This window comes from Corvus cornix, chromosome Z (genome assembly GCF_000738735.6).
Source record: "Corvus cornix cornix isolate S_Up_H32 chromosome Z, ASM73873v5, whole genome shotgun sequence".
NCBI classification, from domain to species: Eukaryota; Metazoa; Chordata; class Aves; order Passeriformes; family Corvidae; genus Corvus; species Corvus cornix.
The window spans coordinates 13,489,316-13,502,058 of record NC_046357.1 but is presented as its reverse complement, the minus strand read 5'-3'; the positions used below and the strand labels follow the sequence as shown (position 1 = coordinate 13,502,058).

The following is a 12,743-nucleotide window of genomic DNA, read 5'->3' as shown; positions in this document are numbered from 1 at the left end:
TGTGTCAAAAATGGTGTTTGATAACTTTAAAGAGAGAAGTTCTGTCTTACACTGCAGTAGGGTTGTGAAGTCAGGTTTGTACTTTGAGGTTTCTGCCTCTAAGTCAAATATGTGTGAAGATTAAGTATATAGTGCAGTTTTCTTTCCATATCCCTAAAATATAAGTAGGATTTTTCATGAATGTTCAGGACTGGCTAAACTGCTCATTTATTTGAAATTTATTTATGACCTTATATCTATTCTGAGCACTCCTGAATTCTTACTTAAATTGGAGGGCAAATTTGGGGAACTTCTGCTTGCTGATTTCAAAATATAAAATACTTACTTACAACTGTATTTCTGTATTTGTTCTGTAGTCAGGGATTAGCTGACAACACGGTTATTGCTAAAGTGAACAAGGTGGTTTGGGATCTAGACCGTCCTTTGGAGGAGGATTGTTCCTTGGAGCTGCTTAAGTTTGAAGATGAAGAGGCTCAAGCAGTGAGTATCTTTTACCAAAACATTTTTCCTTTCAGGTTTACATTTAACTCAGCCTCTTCCAGTTATTTGAATATTTACTGTGTTAAGAAGATGAAGAAAACAGGTTTATGGTTTAGGTACATCTGCATTTCCTCATAGTTCCTTACCAGAGGGGTTGTGGTACCACAGATAATGTACATTCTGCTGTGTACTTGTAGCCAGGTCTGCTTGCAGTTGTTGTAGTTCTTGTTAAAACTTTGTATTTTCACATTAATGTAAAGTAGGTCTTTTGAACTTATGTCTTCAGTACTGGTTGTGGTAACAAAACTGAGTACAAAAATACTTTCTTGTAGAATCATAAAAGTATTGAGTAGGGTGCTCTTTTTCTTTGTGTATGCAATTTGTGTATGCAAAAGTATCTACTTTTTTATTTTGGCTACTCAATCAGATAAATGTGTACAGCCAGTAAATTTGTGAATACTGTCTTCAGAAAAAAGTTGGTACAAGAAGCTCTCAGTCAAACTCATCACAGTAGTCTTGCATTCAAACCAAGGGTTTTCATATTGGCTAAATAACTGTTCCCAGTTTGTGATTTCAATCTGTTCTAACCAAGACAGACTAAGTCTTAAGAGATTTGTTTTTTGTCAAAACCTCAGGTATTCTATGAGATGGAGTGTCCCATGCATAGGATCTCTGGATTAGAACCACAGCCTTATGTTGAAATCACATCTTTTGGTCTTTATTCAGATCTGATTGATTGATTAGAGTTCATAGAAAAAAAGGTTTCTGAATTAGTCTCCTGACAATAATTGCATAAATCAGCAATAGTTTAAAATATGAATTGTTTGCTACCAGAATGTAAATAGTTTTCCAGTGGTTGTGCTGCTTTTTGGAAACACTGGTTCTGAGGATGAGAGTGCTGCTGGGCAGGTCACTTCTGTTCTGCACAGTGCTCTAATGTGGGATCTGCATCAAGTGTCCTTAAAAGCAAGTGTTTCAGAAAAGGTTTTAAATAAAAAAATTGGAAATGCGTTGTGTGTATTCAGACTGATCCCTTGTTTTTTTACTTCTGTCAGGTCTACTGGCACTCAAGTGCTCACATAATGGGTGAAGCTATGGAACGAATCTATGGTGGCTGTTTGTGCTATGGACCACCAATAGAAAATGGATTTTATTATGACATGTTTCTTGAGGAAGGGTAGGTTTTGTATTTTTTTTTTTTAGGTGCTGGGGGTGGCAGTCACAGCAAAATTTCTGCTGTGTGCTTGTTACTACAACAAAGTCACATGTACTGCTGCACATGGCTTTGTTTTTTGCAGGGTGTTCCAACTGCAAGTTAGTGGATTGCACCTGGATCACAAATTGCAATTGGAAGCGAGAATTACTCACTTCTCTGTGTGTGTTTATTTTAGGGGTGTATCAAGTAATGACTTCTCTGCTTTGGAAACATTATGCAAAAAGATAATGAAGGAAAAACAAGCCTTTGAAAGACTGGAAGTTAAGAAGGAAACACTGCTTGAAATGTTTAAGGTAGGCTGTTTTAGAAGGTTGCTTCTAGCCTCGTGCAATTAGTCTTAAGTATTTGTAACTTCAGTGCATGTTTTATTAGTGGTAGAAGAAAGTATATCAAATTAACTTTTTAAGGTGATGTGTTCTTAGAAGCTCATTTGTGATATTTAACAGGAAAAAAAAAGGAAGTAATTCTTAGGTTCTTGGAAATACGCATTCTGATTTTCTAAAACTGAGAATTCTCATTCTTCCCCAGAGTGAACTGACTAAATTCTGTGAAGCCACATTCTTCATTTACTTGTCAGGAATGTAAATTTGCAATATATTATGTGTGCAGTTACGTTGTATTATCTTGTCTGTGGTGATACTGTAACTGCGTATGTTGCTGCTCCATTCAGAAAGCTTCATAAAACATTTTTTAGAATGAGGACTTCTAAAAAAGTCCAAGCAACACTAAAAGCTGACCCTTTCTCTCTAGTATATAGCTGCACATAGTTTTTCTGGCATTCCTGAGGTAGACATTAATGAGTTTTCACTGTTAGGACATAAGGAGAATCATAGCATCATTCTGGTTGGAAGGTGCCTCTGTAGGTCTGCAGTCCAGTCTCATGCACAGGACATGGGATCAACACTGAAGTCAGACCAGGTTTCTTGGGGCTTGTCCATTTGGGCCTTCAAAACCTCCAAGGACAGAGACTGCACACAGTCTGCTCTCTGGGCAGCTTGCTCCACTACTGGCCTGTCCTCCTGTCTGTCTCTTTTCCAGGCCTGTTTTGATGCAACATAGCATCAGGTTTGCAAATAATTTAAATTGTTGGCCGCTTCTCTTTCTTAACAGGGAATTAACAAGTATGTGTGTTGCTTTTCTTCTCAGTATAATAAATTCAAATGTCGCATCCTGAATGAGAAGGTCAATACCCCAACTACTACAGTGTACAGGTAATTATGCATGGATCATAATATTACTGGATTTATGGTTCTAGGATTAAATATACCAAATAAATGCTTTTCTTTTCTTAGGTGTGGTCCCCTGATAGATTTATGCAGAGGGCCTCATGTCAGACATACTGGCAAGATAAAGACCATAAAAATTCATAAGGTAAGTGCTAGAACTGCCTTAGATAAATGTTTTCAGTGCAACACTTCAAATGTTTTGCTGTCTTTGGGCTTAGCCAGGAATGTACTCTGAAATGGGTAACCTAGCCAAAAACTCAGTGTTAAAAATTGTGAAAGGGTTGTGTGCTAGAATGATGTTCACATGGTGTGAAGCCCAGCTAGGTGTCCAGGGCCTGTACTTCCAGCACAGGAGTGTGAGTTTGGCTTAAGGTTTGGCTGAACTGTATCAATTAGAGTTCACAGTTTTTGCTCAGCTGATGATTTATGAATAAACAGTTGGAATAGGACAGCTACAAAGCAGATAGGCTTTTAAAAAAGACAAGAGCCTGAAACCATTTCTACTTACTGTATTTACCTTTCAGGATTTTTTCTAATCGATGCACTGAATTTCACATTAAAATTCTCCTTGTGCCTTAGTTGTTCCACATTAATGATTTGTTAATAATTGCATGCCCTTTTATAGCAGGCAGTAGTAGTAAAATGTGGAGGCTTCTCCCTTTCTTCAATGTTTAATTTCTTTTTTGCATGCAGAATTCTTCTACCTATTGGGAAGGCAAGGCTGATATGGAATCCCTCCAGCGGATCTACGGAATTTCATTTCCAGATACAAAAATGCTGAAGGAGTGGGAAAAATTCCAGGAGGAGGCTAAAAGCAGAGATCACAGAAAAATTGGGCGGGTGAGACAGCTTTTGTAGTACTGTATTTCAAAAGTATTATGTGGATATAACCCCTTAATTGAAAGCATCTTGAAGTCAGCTTATACTTGCTGCCACAACCAAGACGTGAATTTTATTTTATTTTCAGTGAGTAGTGAAGTCACCTACTTTTCTCTTGAGCATCCAAGTCCTAAAATAAGTAACTTTTTTATATTTTAAAACCATGTTATCCTTATTCCACACATCGATCTGAATAGAATATAAACATTTCAGTCTCCAACCCATGAATGCTCCAGTCCTCTGGCAATGCTCATTCCTACACAGTTTGCTGCAGTCTGTTCACACAGTTCTTTTCTTCTGCATGATTTCAGAGTCTGCAATATATAGCTGTGTTTTTTGGTTGGCTGGTTTTTGGGTTTGTTTTTTTAGATGGACAGCCCTCTCAGATAACTGATAGTCCTGAATAGGGTTAAAATGTCTGCTGCTAGTACATCATGACAAAATACTGAAGAATTCCACATATGCAGACACCAGGTGTGTGCACAGTTTGTAACATTAACCAGCTATAGTTGACACATTCAGTTCAGGTGCAGAGAGCTGCAGTTAGTTAGAGTTAGTTAGTTAATTAGAGAGGTGCAGAAGCAGAACTAAACATTTACTTGTCAATGTGCAGAGGGAGCTGTGGGGGCACAGTTGGGAGTTAAGTGTAAAGTTTTGGAGCATCAGTAATGAGTGAAACAGAAACTGAACAATTGCCTTCCCTGTAACTGCTAACAGCCATAAAAATACTAGTGAAATGCATCTAATGTATTGGATATTGCTTTTTTCCCATGTTTTTCTTTTTGAAACTCTTGATTAGTGATGCCCAGTCAGTAGCAATTCATTTGTGAATGTTAAGTCAGAAAGGTAGGGTGCAAATACTAAGTTTTTCAAGTATTATTTTCCTGCAGGACCAAGAACTGTTTTTCTTCCATGAGCTCAGCCCTGGTAGCTGTTTTTTCTTGCCAAAAGGAGCTTACATTTATAACACGTTAATTGAGTTCATAAGGGTAAGTAATATCTTTTGGAAATCTTGTAGGAGAAATTGCGTAATTTAAAAAAAAATACATAACAGCCTGCTTACATTTAACAGTATTAATAGCCCTTCACTTCAAGTTACCTTTTAGTTGTGTAAGCCATGGAACTAAAGAAACCTGGTTTCTTTGAATTGTTCTTGTCCCAATCTCTGCAAAGTTATGTTTTATCAGTAGTTTATACCTGCAGTTAAAGCTGTGATAAAGGTGCTTTGTAATAGGAATTCTTTGACATCTAATAGTAGAGCTAAGCTCATACTACTGCTGTTCTATTGATGCATATTGATTTGGTTTAATAAACTTACTTAATTTGGTCTTGTAGACCTGTTTGTTTTGAAAATATATGTAGGAAAAAATTCTCATCTTCCTGCTGTAATATTTAAAGTCTGTGTTATTATTGTATATTTGGGCTGAAATGTAATATATAAAGAGTCATTGAGTAATTAGAGACTGCTGCATTGCTTGCAGGGAGGAAACTTGTTCTTGCTTACTACAGAGAAATTGTTTGGAGGAAGGGTGGTGGAAGGGATGTGTCCTGGCATGCCCAACTTGAAGTTTTGTCTTCTTTTCCCCCTTCCCTTCCTAAGTCGTGGGACTTCCGTATGGCAGCATTTTTATATTTTTATGGCTGCAGATGGAAGTCTGTGATTACTTTTGCTTTCTTTATTACTAATTTTATGTACTGTGTCTGTTCTAGAGTGAGTATCGAAAACGTGGATTCCAGGAGGTTGTCACTCCAAATGTTTTCAATAGCAAACTGTGGATGACTTCAGGGCACTGGCAGCATTACAGTGAGAACATGTTTTCCTTTGAAGTGGAGAAAGAAATCTTTGCTCTGAAGCCTATGAACTGTCCAGGACACTGGTAAATACATAGCAAATTCAGTTTACCAGAGGTTGTGCTGATTGAAAAAAAAAAAAAACCAAACCCACTCTGCTTCCTTTGCCTGTGTAATTGTAAAGATGGTTACCTTCAGTTATTCATTCTCTCAGGAATGATGTAATTGTATGTCTTGGTGTCTACATGCTCTTTTCACTTGAGACACTGAGAAATGTCATGTCATTTTACCATCATTAGAGTGGCCCCATCATTACTGGGGCATTGTCAATTTTGTGGCAGTTCAGGCATTCAGCTTTTAATGCTCAGTTTTAGGAGCTGTTTCGTCTCCTCTCGGTGAGGAGGGGAAAGCCTACCAGCTATAAAAGGAGATTGTTTTCCTGACAAAACTAGTTAAGACTGATGGCTCTATCCAGATTACCCCAGTGGCCTCATGGGCATGTGCTTCATCACTGGCTGCTTCTCCCTAGCTGTTCTTTGCAGAATTTTGGTTCTCAACGAGCTGAAAGTAATAAACTTTTCCTTCAGCCTTATGTTTGACCATCGCCCAAGGTCGTGGCGTGAGCTGCCCCTGCGGTTGGCGGATTTTGGTGTCCTGCATCGCAACGAGCTGTCGGGAGCTCTCACAGGACTCACCCGAGTGCGCCGGTTCCAGCAGGACGATGCTCACATCTTCTGTGCTATGGAGCAGGTAGGGGCTGCTGCTGGATGAAACTGGGTGTTACAATCAGGTTAACTGAAATTTCCATATTTGAGACATTATTTCTATCATCATCAAGATTGAAGAGGAGATAAAGAGCTGTCTGGAGTTCTTGCGTACCGTGTATGATGTCTTTGGATTTTCGTTTAAACTGAATCTCTCTACTCGTCCTGAAAAGTACCTGGGAGATATTGAAGTGTGGAATCAAGCTGAAAAGGTAAAACGGTAGTTTTATGAACCTTTCAATCAATGTAAGGCTGCATATTCTCTAAGAACGTACTGCCTTCTGGTAGGTACAGTGAAGCTGGGCTGGGCATGAGCAATATAACTTCGATAACTGCCTTCAGTTCAGTCTGGCTGCTGTAAATAGTTTGCTCTCAGTATAGAGGCAGTCTCCATGTCAGAATCGAATTAACTCTCTCTCCTTGTCTTTTTCGGTAATTAGAAAGGAGGAAGAGAATCAATTCTGGCAGCCCCTGTAATAAGACTTAAAGCCATCTCCCAGAAGTGAGGCTGAAAGGGATGGGGTTGGCCCCTGCAGGTGCAGTGCTGGCGAGACGATAAGGCAGGAATAGACATTTGGTGTACCAGGGCAGATTACATCTCAACATTAACTAGAAACTTTGAATCTAGTATAGAAAGTTCTTGCATCTTAGCTAATTTGGCCTCTTCCAAAATGAGTGCATTAATTTAGTGTGTTTACATTTGGACAAAATTAATATATTTTTTTAGCTGGTGCTTTTCCAAAACTTCCCCTTTTCAAAAAATAAATGTGTTTCAACAGTAACTGAGAAGTAGTGAGAATTTGATGGTGTCACCTATTTGTAGTAGCAGTCTGACCTGATAGTGTAACATGAAAAGAAACACTTGAGTCTATGTGTCCTCTATCTCCAGCAACTCGAAAACAGCCTCAATGCCTTTGGTGAGAAGTGGGAGTTAAACCCTGGTGATGGAGCTTTCTATGGACCTAAGGTTAGTGTGTTGCTAACCCCTAGCTGGGTTTGTCTTTTAATTCTGTTTGGATAAGGTAAAAGGCTGGGATGAGGAAGAAGTGATTTTTTTTGTTTTCCCATTTTAAGACGCTGTCTGACTGAAATTTTCTGTTTTTCCGGATACATAAACTCTAACATACTTGAGAGAAAAATAATCATCTGTGATCCTGGTTTTCACATAGTTTTAACTGCTTTAACACTCAGTTAAACATGAATAAACTATTCGTCTACTGCTTAAACAGCTGACTGGTTTGGTGAGTGACATAAACACAAGGTGGCAGTGTAAGATCTGTTTTAGCAGAGCAACTTCTGCATTAGAAATAATCCTTTCAGCAATAAGTGAATCCTAAGTCAAGAGAAAATCGAAAGTAAACTTCCTGGTTAAATTTTTATTCCTTTAACTGCACAGTTTTGAAGCTGCATTGAGTTACTGGGGGGTTTTGGTATTTTAAAAATCCCCACACATTGATCATGTGAAGTTGTTGGGTTTCTTAAGGACAGTCTCCTCAGTTTGGACAGATTAAGTAGGGCTTTTTAGAAATTTCATTAACATCTTTGCACATAAGGGCACAGAGCATGATGAAATTGGTTTTAAATCTTTCCTTAATATGCCTACACTACATCTGTGTTTGTGTTCTCATCTAGTAAGCTGGCTCTGATTTCTCTATTTGTATGCAAATTGAATCAGTTTCTGTTTATGTCTTGTAGGTAAAATGTGTTATAGCAGCTAAGATTTAATAATTTCCTCATTTGATTGAAAGAAGACAAACACACAGGAACCTTTGTTAACATTAATTAACCTTACACTTGCTCCTCATAGTCTGGATTTGAAATTAAATTAGGTTGTAAAATTTCTTTTATTATTAGAAGCTCTTTGGTGACTAGCTGAATTCTGATAAACTGAATTCTGGATGCAAACTGAAAGACATTTAGATCTTGAGTTGTTAAAACACTGATCTATTTGTTTAATACATAAATTAAAATAAGAAATATAGCCTGGTGTATACTGGTAAAATGATGAGTAAGTGAGCAATGTGATAGATAAGTAAGGTCAGGACACTAGAAGACTACTGTTTTCAATAAGTCTTTTCAAAGTTGTATCATAAGTGTACTCAGGATTTAAGTGTTAGATGCAAAAGAAAGAACAGGCTTGACTCGTAGGTCAGAACAAGAGTTACTAATTATTATGAGTTCCTGCTGGTAAGTGGACTGTTTAACAGGTTATAGTCTCGTATTCATGCCCTGTATTTGTAACATAAGGTTCAAGTACTCTATAATAAAGAATGCCAGTTTGAGGCTGAAGAAGTCTCATTTGTGGAGAGGTGTGTTCAGCTCTGCATTTATGTATTCACTCAGTGAAAAGGCCCATGAAAGTCCCAGACTGAAACTCACAAATTACAGTCAGACATTAAATGTAGTTCTCCCCAATATATTATCTCTCTAGTTACTCACCCTGTTTTAGCTCTAACAGTTTTTGCATCAGAACCTGCAAATCACTTAAAGCCTGATGAAGGCTGAAGTAAAACTATGCTGTTTAAGACTACATATTGTTCCTCTGCATTTCATGAGTGAAACCTTCCATCTTAAAACAACGAATTTGCTTTTAGAAGGGAATGCTTGTCTCTTAACTGTTGTAGAAGTTCATGTCTTTTTGTTTTTCAGATTGACATTCAGATTAAGGATGCCATTGGCCGCTACCACCAATGTGCTACGATTCAGCTTGACTTCCAGTTGCCAGTCAGATTTAACCTCACCTTTGTCAGGTAAGCACAAGGCTGGTGATTTTAATTTCTGTGTAGTCTAACTTTAGTGACACTTACAGGAATAAGATTGCATCAAAAACCTTACAAAAGCGTTTCTTTACAGCCATGATGGCAATGACAAGACAAGACCAGTTATCATTCACCGGGCTATCTTGGGATCTGTGGAGAGAATGATTGCCATTCTAACTGAGAACTATGGAGGCAAATGGTAATGTTGAAAAGTTATTATTCCAGTTTGAGCAAACTCTTTATGTAGGAGAGAAATTAGCCCCAAGTACTGGAGAGTCAGGAGGGTCTGTTTGTTCCACTTGCTAGGGTGACATGCCTGGGAATACCACAGGGCAATTTCTTCTGAACCACCTTCCTTAGATATGAAATGATTCAAGATTTCGTAGATTCTACATGATACTGCTCATGCAGGGGCAGCATACAGCTAATCTGCCCAAGGCATGTGCATCCCAACTGCTTTTGCAGCAGGACTGTCTTGTAAAGAGTCATTTTTGTAGCTGATCTGCTTTACCTGTGTTAATACCCAGTGGGAGTGACCCCTCTTATTATGACAAGACTGAAAAGGAAATGTTTTCCTGTGCTTAGTTAATAATGAGCTCAATCAGTTAGGCTTTGTTGTCTGTTGTAAAACACAACATCAATCTTCAGTTAGCAAGTGCTCCAGCCCATGCTGCAGTCTTTTTAGACACTCAGTTCTTTTGGGGAAATAATTGTTAATTATTGTAATTGTAAGGCTCTCATCACCTCTGAACCCAATCTATGCAGCTGGCTTTAAGAGTCTCTTGTGTGGCTTTTATTCCTCTCTATAAATAGTATTTTTCATACTGAAAAAATACTGGAAACTATATAAATTTGTTTTGTTTGTTTATTGAAGGCCACTCTGGCTGTCCCCACAGCAAGTAATGGTGGTACCAGTGGGACCAGCGTGTGATGAGTATGCCCAAAAGGTGATGTATATGGTTTCAGGGCTTCATTTTCAGTATATTGTATTGATCTGAAATACTTGGTTATTAATGATTAATAGTATTTATCTCAGAGAAGTATTCCAAGTCTTTGCGTATGACATTGAGTTATTTTTATATCACAGCAACAATTAGCTGCTGAAGTTGTAGATCTATCTTAAAAATAACCTGAGTTAGATTTTGGATATGTGAATAACGAACATTGATCTTTGTGAGACTTTTGTTTTTGGAAAACTTAGTTTTTCTCTGGCTCAAATCTGTCTTACCCTTCAGCTTCTAGTCTCCCATGACCGTGTGCATCTTGCAGAGCAGTAAGAGAGATGAAAATGAGTCTTTACGTATTTAGCATCCAGAACACCTTTATCTGTACTTGTTTCAAGCACATTCTATATAAATAAAATAGTCTGCAAAATTAATTAAAAAATCTCTTTTAATCAGTAAGGTCCACCATCCTGTTGCCTTTTACAATATTAAACTAAAATCACTACTCAGGCCAAACATTAGATGTTCATATCACTGCTTACTTACTTAGTGTTTATATAGTTGCATGATAACTGACGTATTTTAATTCCTTGAACTGGGCTCATCTCCAAAGTCTGAACCCGTGACAGTGCCTTTGTTCTAGGGTTCAGATAATCTGAAATGGTTTAAATCTACAACTCGTGCATAGTTCATGATCATGAATAAATACTTTTTTCCTTAGGTGAGGCAGCACTTTCATGATGCTGGATTTATGGCAGATGTTGATGTAGATCCTGGGTGCACGCTGAACAAGAAGATCAGAAATGCTCAGCTTGCGCAGTATAACTTTATTCTGGGTAATGTATTTGTTACCTTGTACTGGCTGATCCTTTTTTTACAGGATTTGATCATTCTGTGAGTGAGGCAGAGAGTTGTAATCAGTGTTGTAGATCAATTTGTTCCTAGGAGTCTCCACTGCAGAGAACCTCTCCTGCTGACATCATAGGCATTCCTGTCTTGTATAGCTGTCCCTGAAAGGAGACACTGTGACCCTAGGCATTACTGATACTTTTGAAAAAGGTTTTTGCTGTCTTCTGGTCAGCAGTGTGGGGATAGATATGAAGTTTCTTGTCCTTTATCAGTCAGATTTTTAAGTGATTTTCCATCCTCCCCATAATTTATGCTCTTGCTTCTACTTCAGTAAAAGAAACATGTTTTCACTGCATTCAGCTGTGGTATACTTCTGAACTAGGCATGCATGCATAAGAGATATAGAGAAAAATTAGAAACTCATCCTGAAGTACATGATTTGAAGCAGCACATTAGTCCTGTCATGTGAGTTGGTGGTCTAGCATTGACCTTAAAACCATCTGGGATCCATTAGAGTACAAGGAGCCTTTGACAGAGAAACTCTGCCCTCCACTATTAATTCCTTTGCCTCTTGGCTGTTTCTAGTTGTTGGTGAAAAGGAGAAGGCAAGTGGAACAGTGAACATCCGCACCCGAGACAATAAGGTGCATGGGGAAAGAACCGTTGCAGACACTGTGGAGAGGCTGCTGCAGCTGAAAGGCTCTCGTTCCAGACAAGCTGAAGAAGAATTTTAACACCATCTGCTCTACCTGGCATATAAAGAATTTGTAGTTTTCCTCATTTAGTTAACCACAGAGTTTTTGTTCTGAGCCAGATTTGAAGTATATTTCACATTTGGACCTCTTGCTCATTTTAATGGGGATCTTTCTTTAGTCAGAAATGCCTCTTTGTATAAAAAAATGAAATTTTTCAAAAATGTTTAAGTAAAGTTTTCTGGCTTCTAACCAATGACAGATGAAGCAAGATGAAATGACTTCCTGTGACTGCAAGGGAAGATTGAAACATTAATCAGGGATATCTGTGGCATTCCAGCTGCCCTGTTAAGAATAACATACATTTTGATAACAGATGTTTTTCATGCAAGTTTAACAATAGACCTCAGGCTTAAGAACCCACATAGTAACCATGTGTTGCAGCAGCAGCTTCTGGAGCATCTCCAAGAGCAAAGAAAATTATACCTTGCCATCCTGTCTCATGGTCTCACACCAATTGAATATATTGACTCTCCAGAGTTCCCAGTCACCTGAACAGGGACCTGAACAGTGGCCTCCTGCTTCCGTACTGGTTGGTTACTCTGGCAGCATCTCAGCTCCCACGGTGTGGCACTCCTGGCTCCTGTGGGCCCATCTGCCACGGAGCACCGGGTTGCTAACCAAAGCCTACTGTACCCTCCTCCAAAGGCAGTCTCTGAAATGTGCTGGCTCTGCAGGTAAGGTCCTTGGAGCTGTAAAAAGGGGATAACGCTGTCTGGAAAAAGCAGGGCATAGTAGGGCCAAAGAAGCAGCTAAGAAAACCAGTAGTATTAGGAACAAAGGGTGTTTCTGTTCATGTCTCTGAGGTGTCATTACAGTAAGGGCATCTGTCACAGCAGAAAGAAGAATGTACTGAACAAAAAAAAGTAGTGATTATTTCTTTAAGACAAATGCTACTTTCCAGTTTAATAGGTACTGTCCCATCCATGGAACGCTTCCTTCACATAATTAGCAGCCCTTCCTATCTTACTGCTGAGGGATCATATAAATTGATTTTGGGTTTGGTTTGGGGTTTTTCTCTGCATTTGGCTAACAAGAGGCAAATGTCTGTTACTGACAAAAAATAAAATCTTGGTGTGAGGA

General features: G+C 38.5%; 1 protein-coding gene across 2 annotated transcripts in view; it reads left to right on the top strand.

Annotated features, from left to right (window-relative positions):
• TARS1 (threonyl-tRNA synthetase 1) overlaps positions 1–12,743 on the top strand; it is a 27,867-nt gene extending 15,124 nt beyond the window's left edge. For both annotated transcript variants that reach the window (XM_039566562.1, XM_010395145.4), the window contains exons 4-19: positions 357–480; positions 1,536–1,657; positions 1,872–1,989; positions 2,843–2,907; positions 2,989–3,067; positions 3,616–3,762; positions 4,692–4,790; positions 5,512–5,678; positions 6,180–6,342; positions 6,431–6,568; positions 7,246–7,323; positions 9,006–9,106; positions 9,210–9,314; positions 9,990–10,062; positions 10,781–10,895; positions 11,494–12,743. In XM_039566562.1, the coding sequence (XP_039422496.1) occupies positions 357–480; positions 1,536–1,657; positions 1,872–1,989; positions 2,843–2,907; positions 2,989–3,067; positions 3,616–3,762; positions 4,692–4,790; positions 5,512–5,678; positions 6,180–6,342; positions 6,431–6,568; positions 7,246–7,323; positions 9,006–9,106; positions 9,210–9,314; positions 9,990–10,062; positions 10,781–10,895; positions 11,494–11,642 (1,843 nt within the window). In that variant the 3' untranslated portion in view covers positions 11,643–12,743. The remainder of the gene's footprint in view (positions 1–356; positions 481–1,535; positions 1,658–1,871; positions 1,990–2,842; positions 2,908–2,988; positions 3,068–3,615; positions 3,763–4,691; positions 4,791–5,511; positions 5,679–6,179; positions 6,343–6,430; positions 6,569–7,245; positions 7,324–9,005; positions 9,107–9,209; positions 9,315–9,989; positions 10,063–10,780; positions 10,896–11,493) is intronic.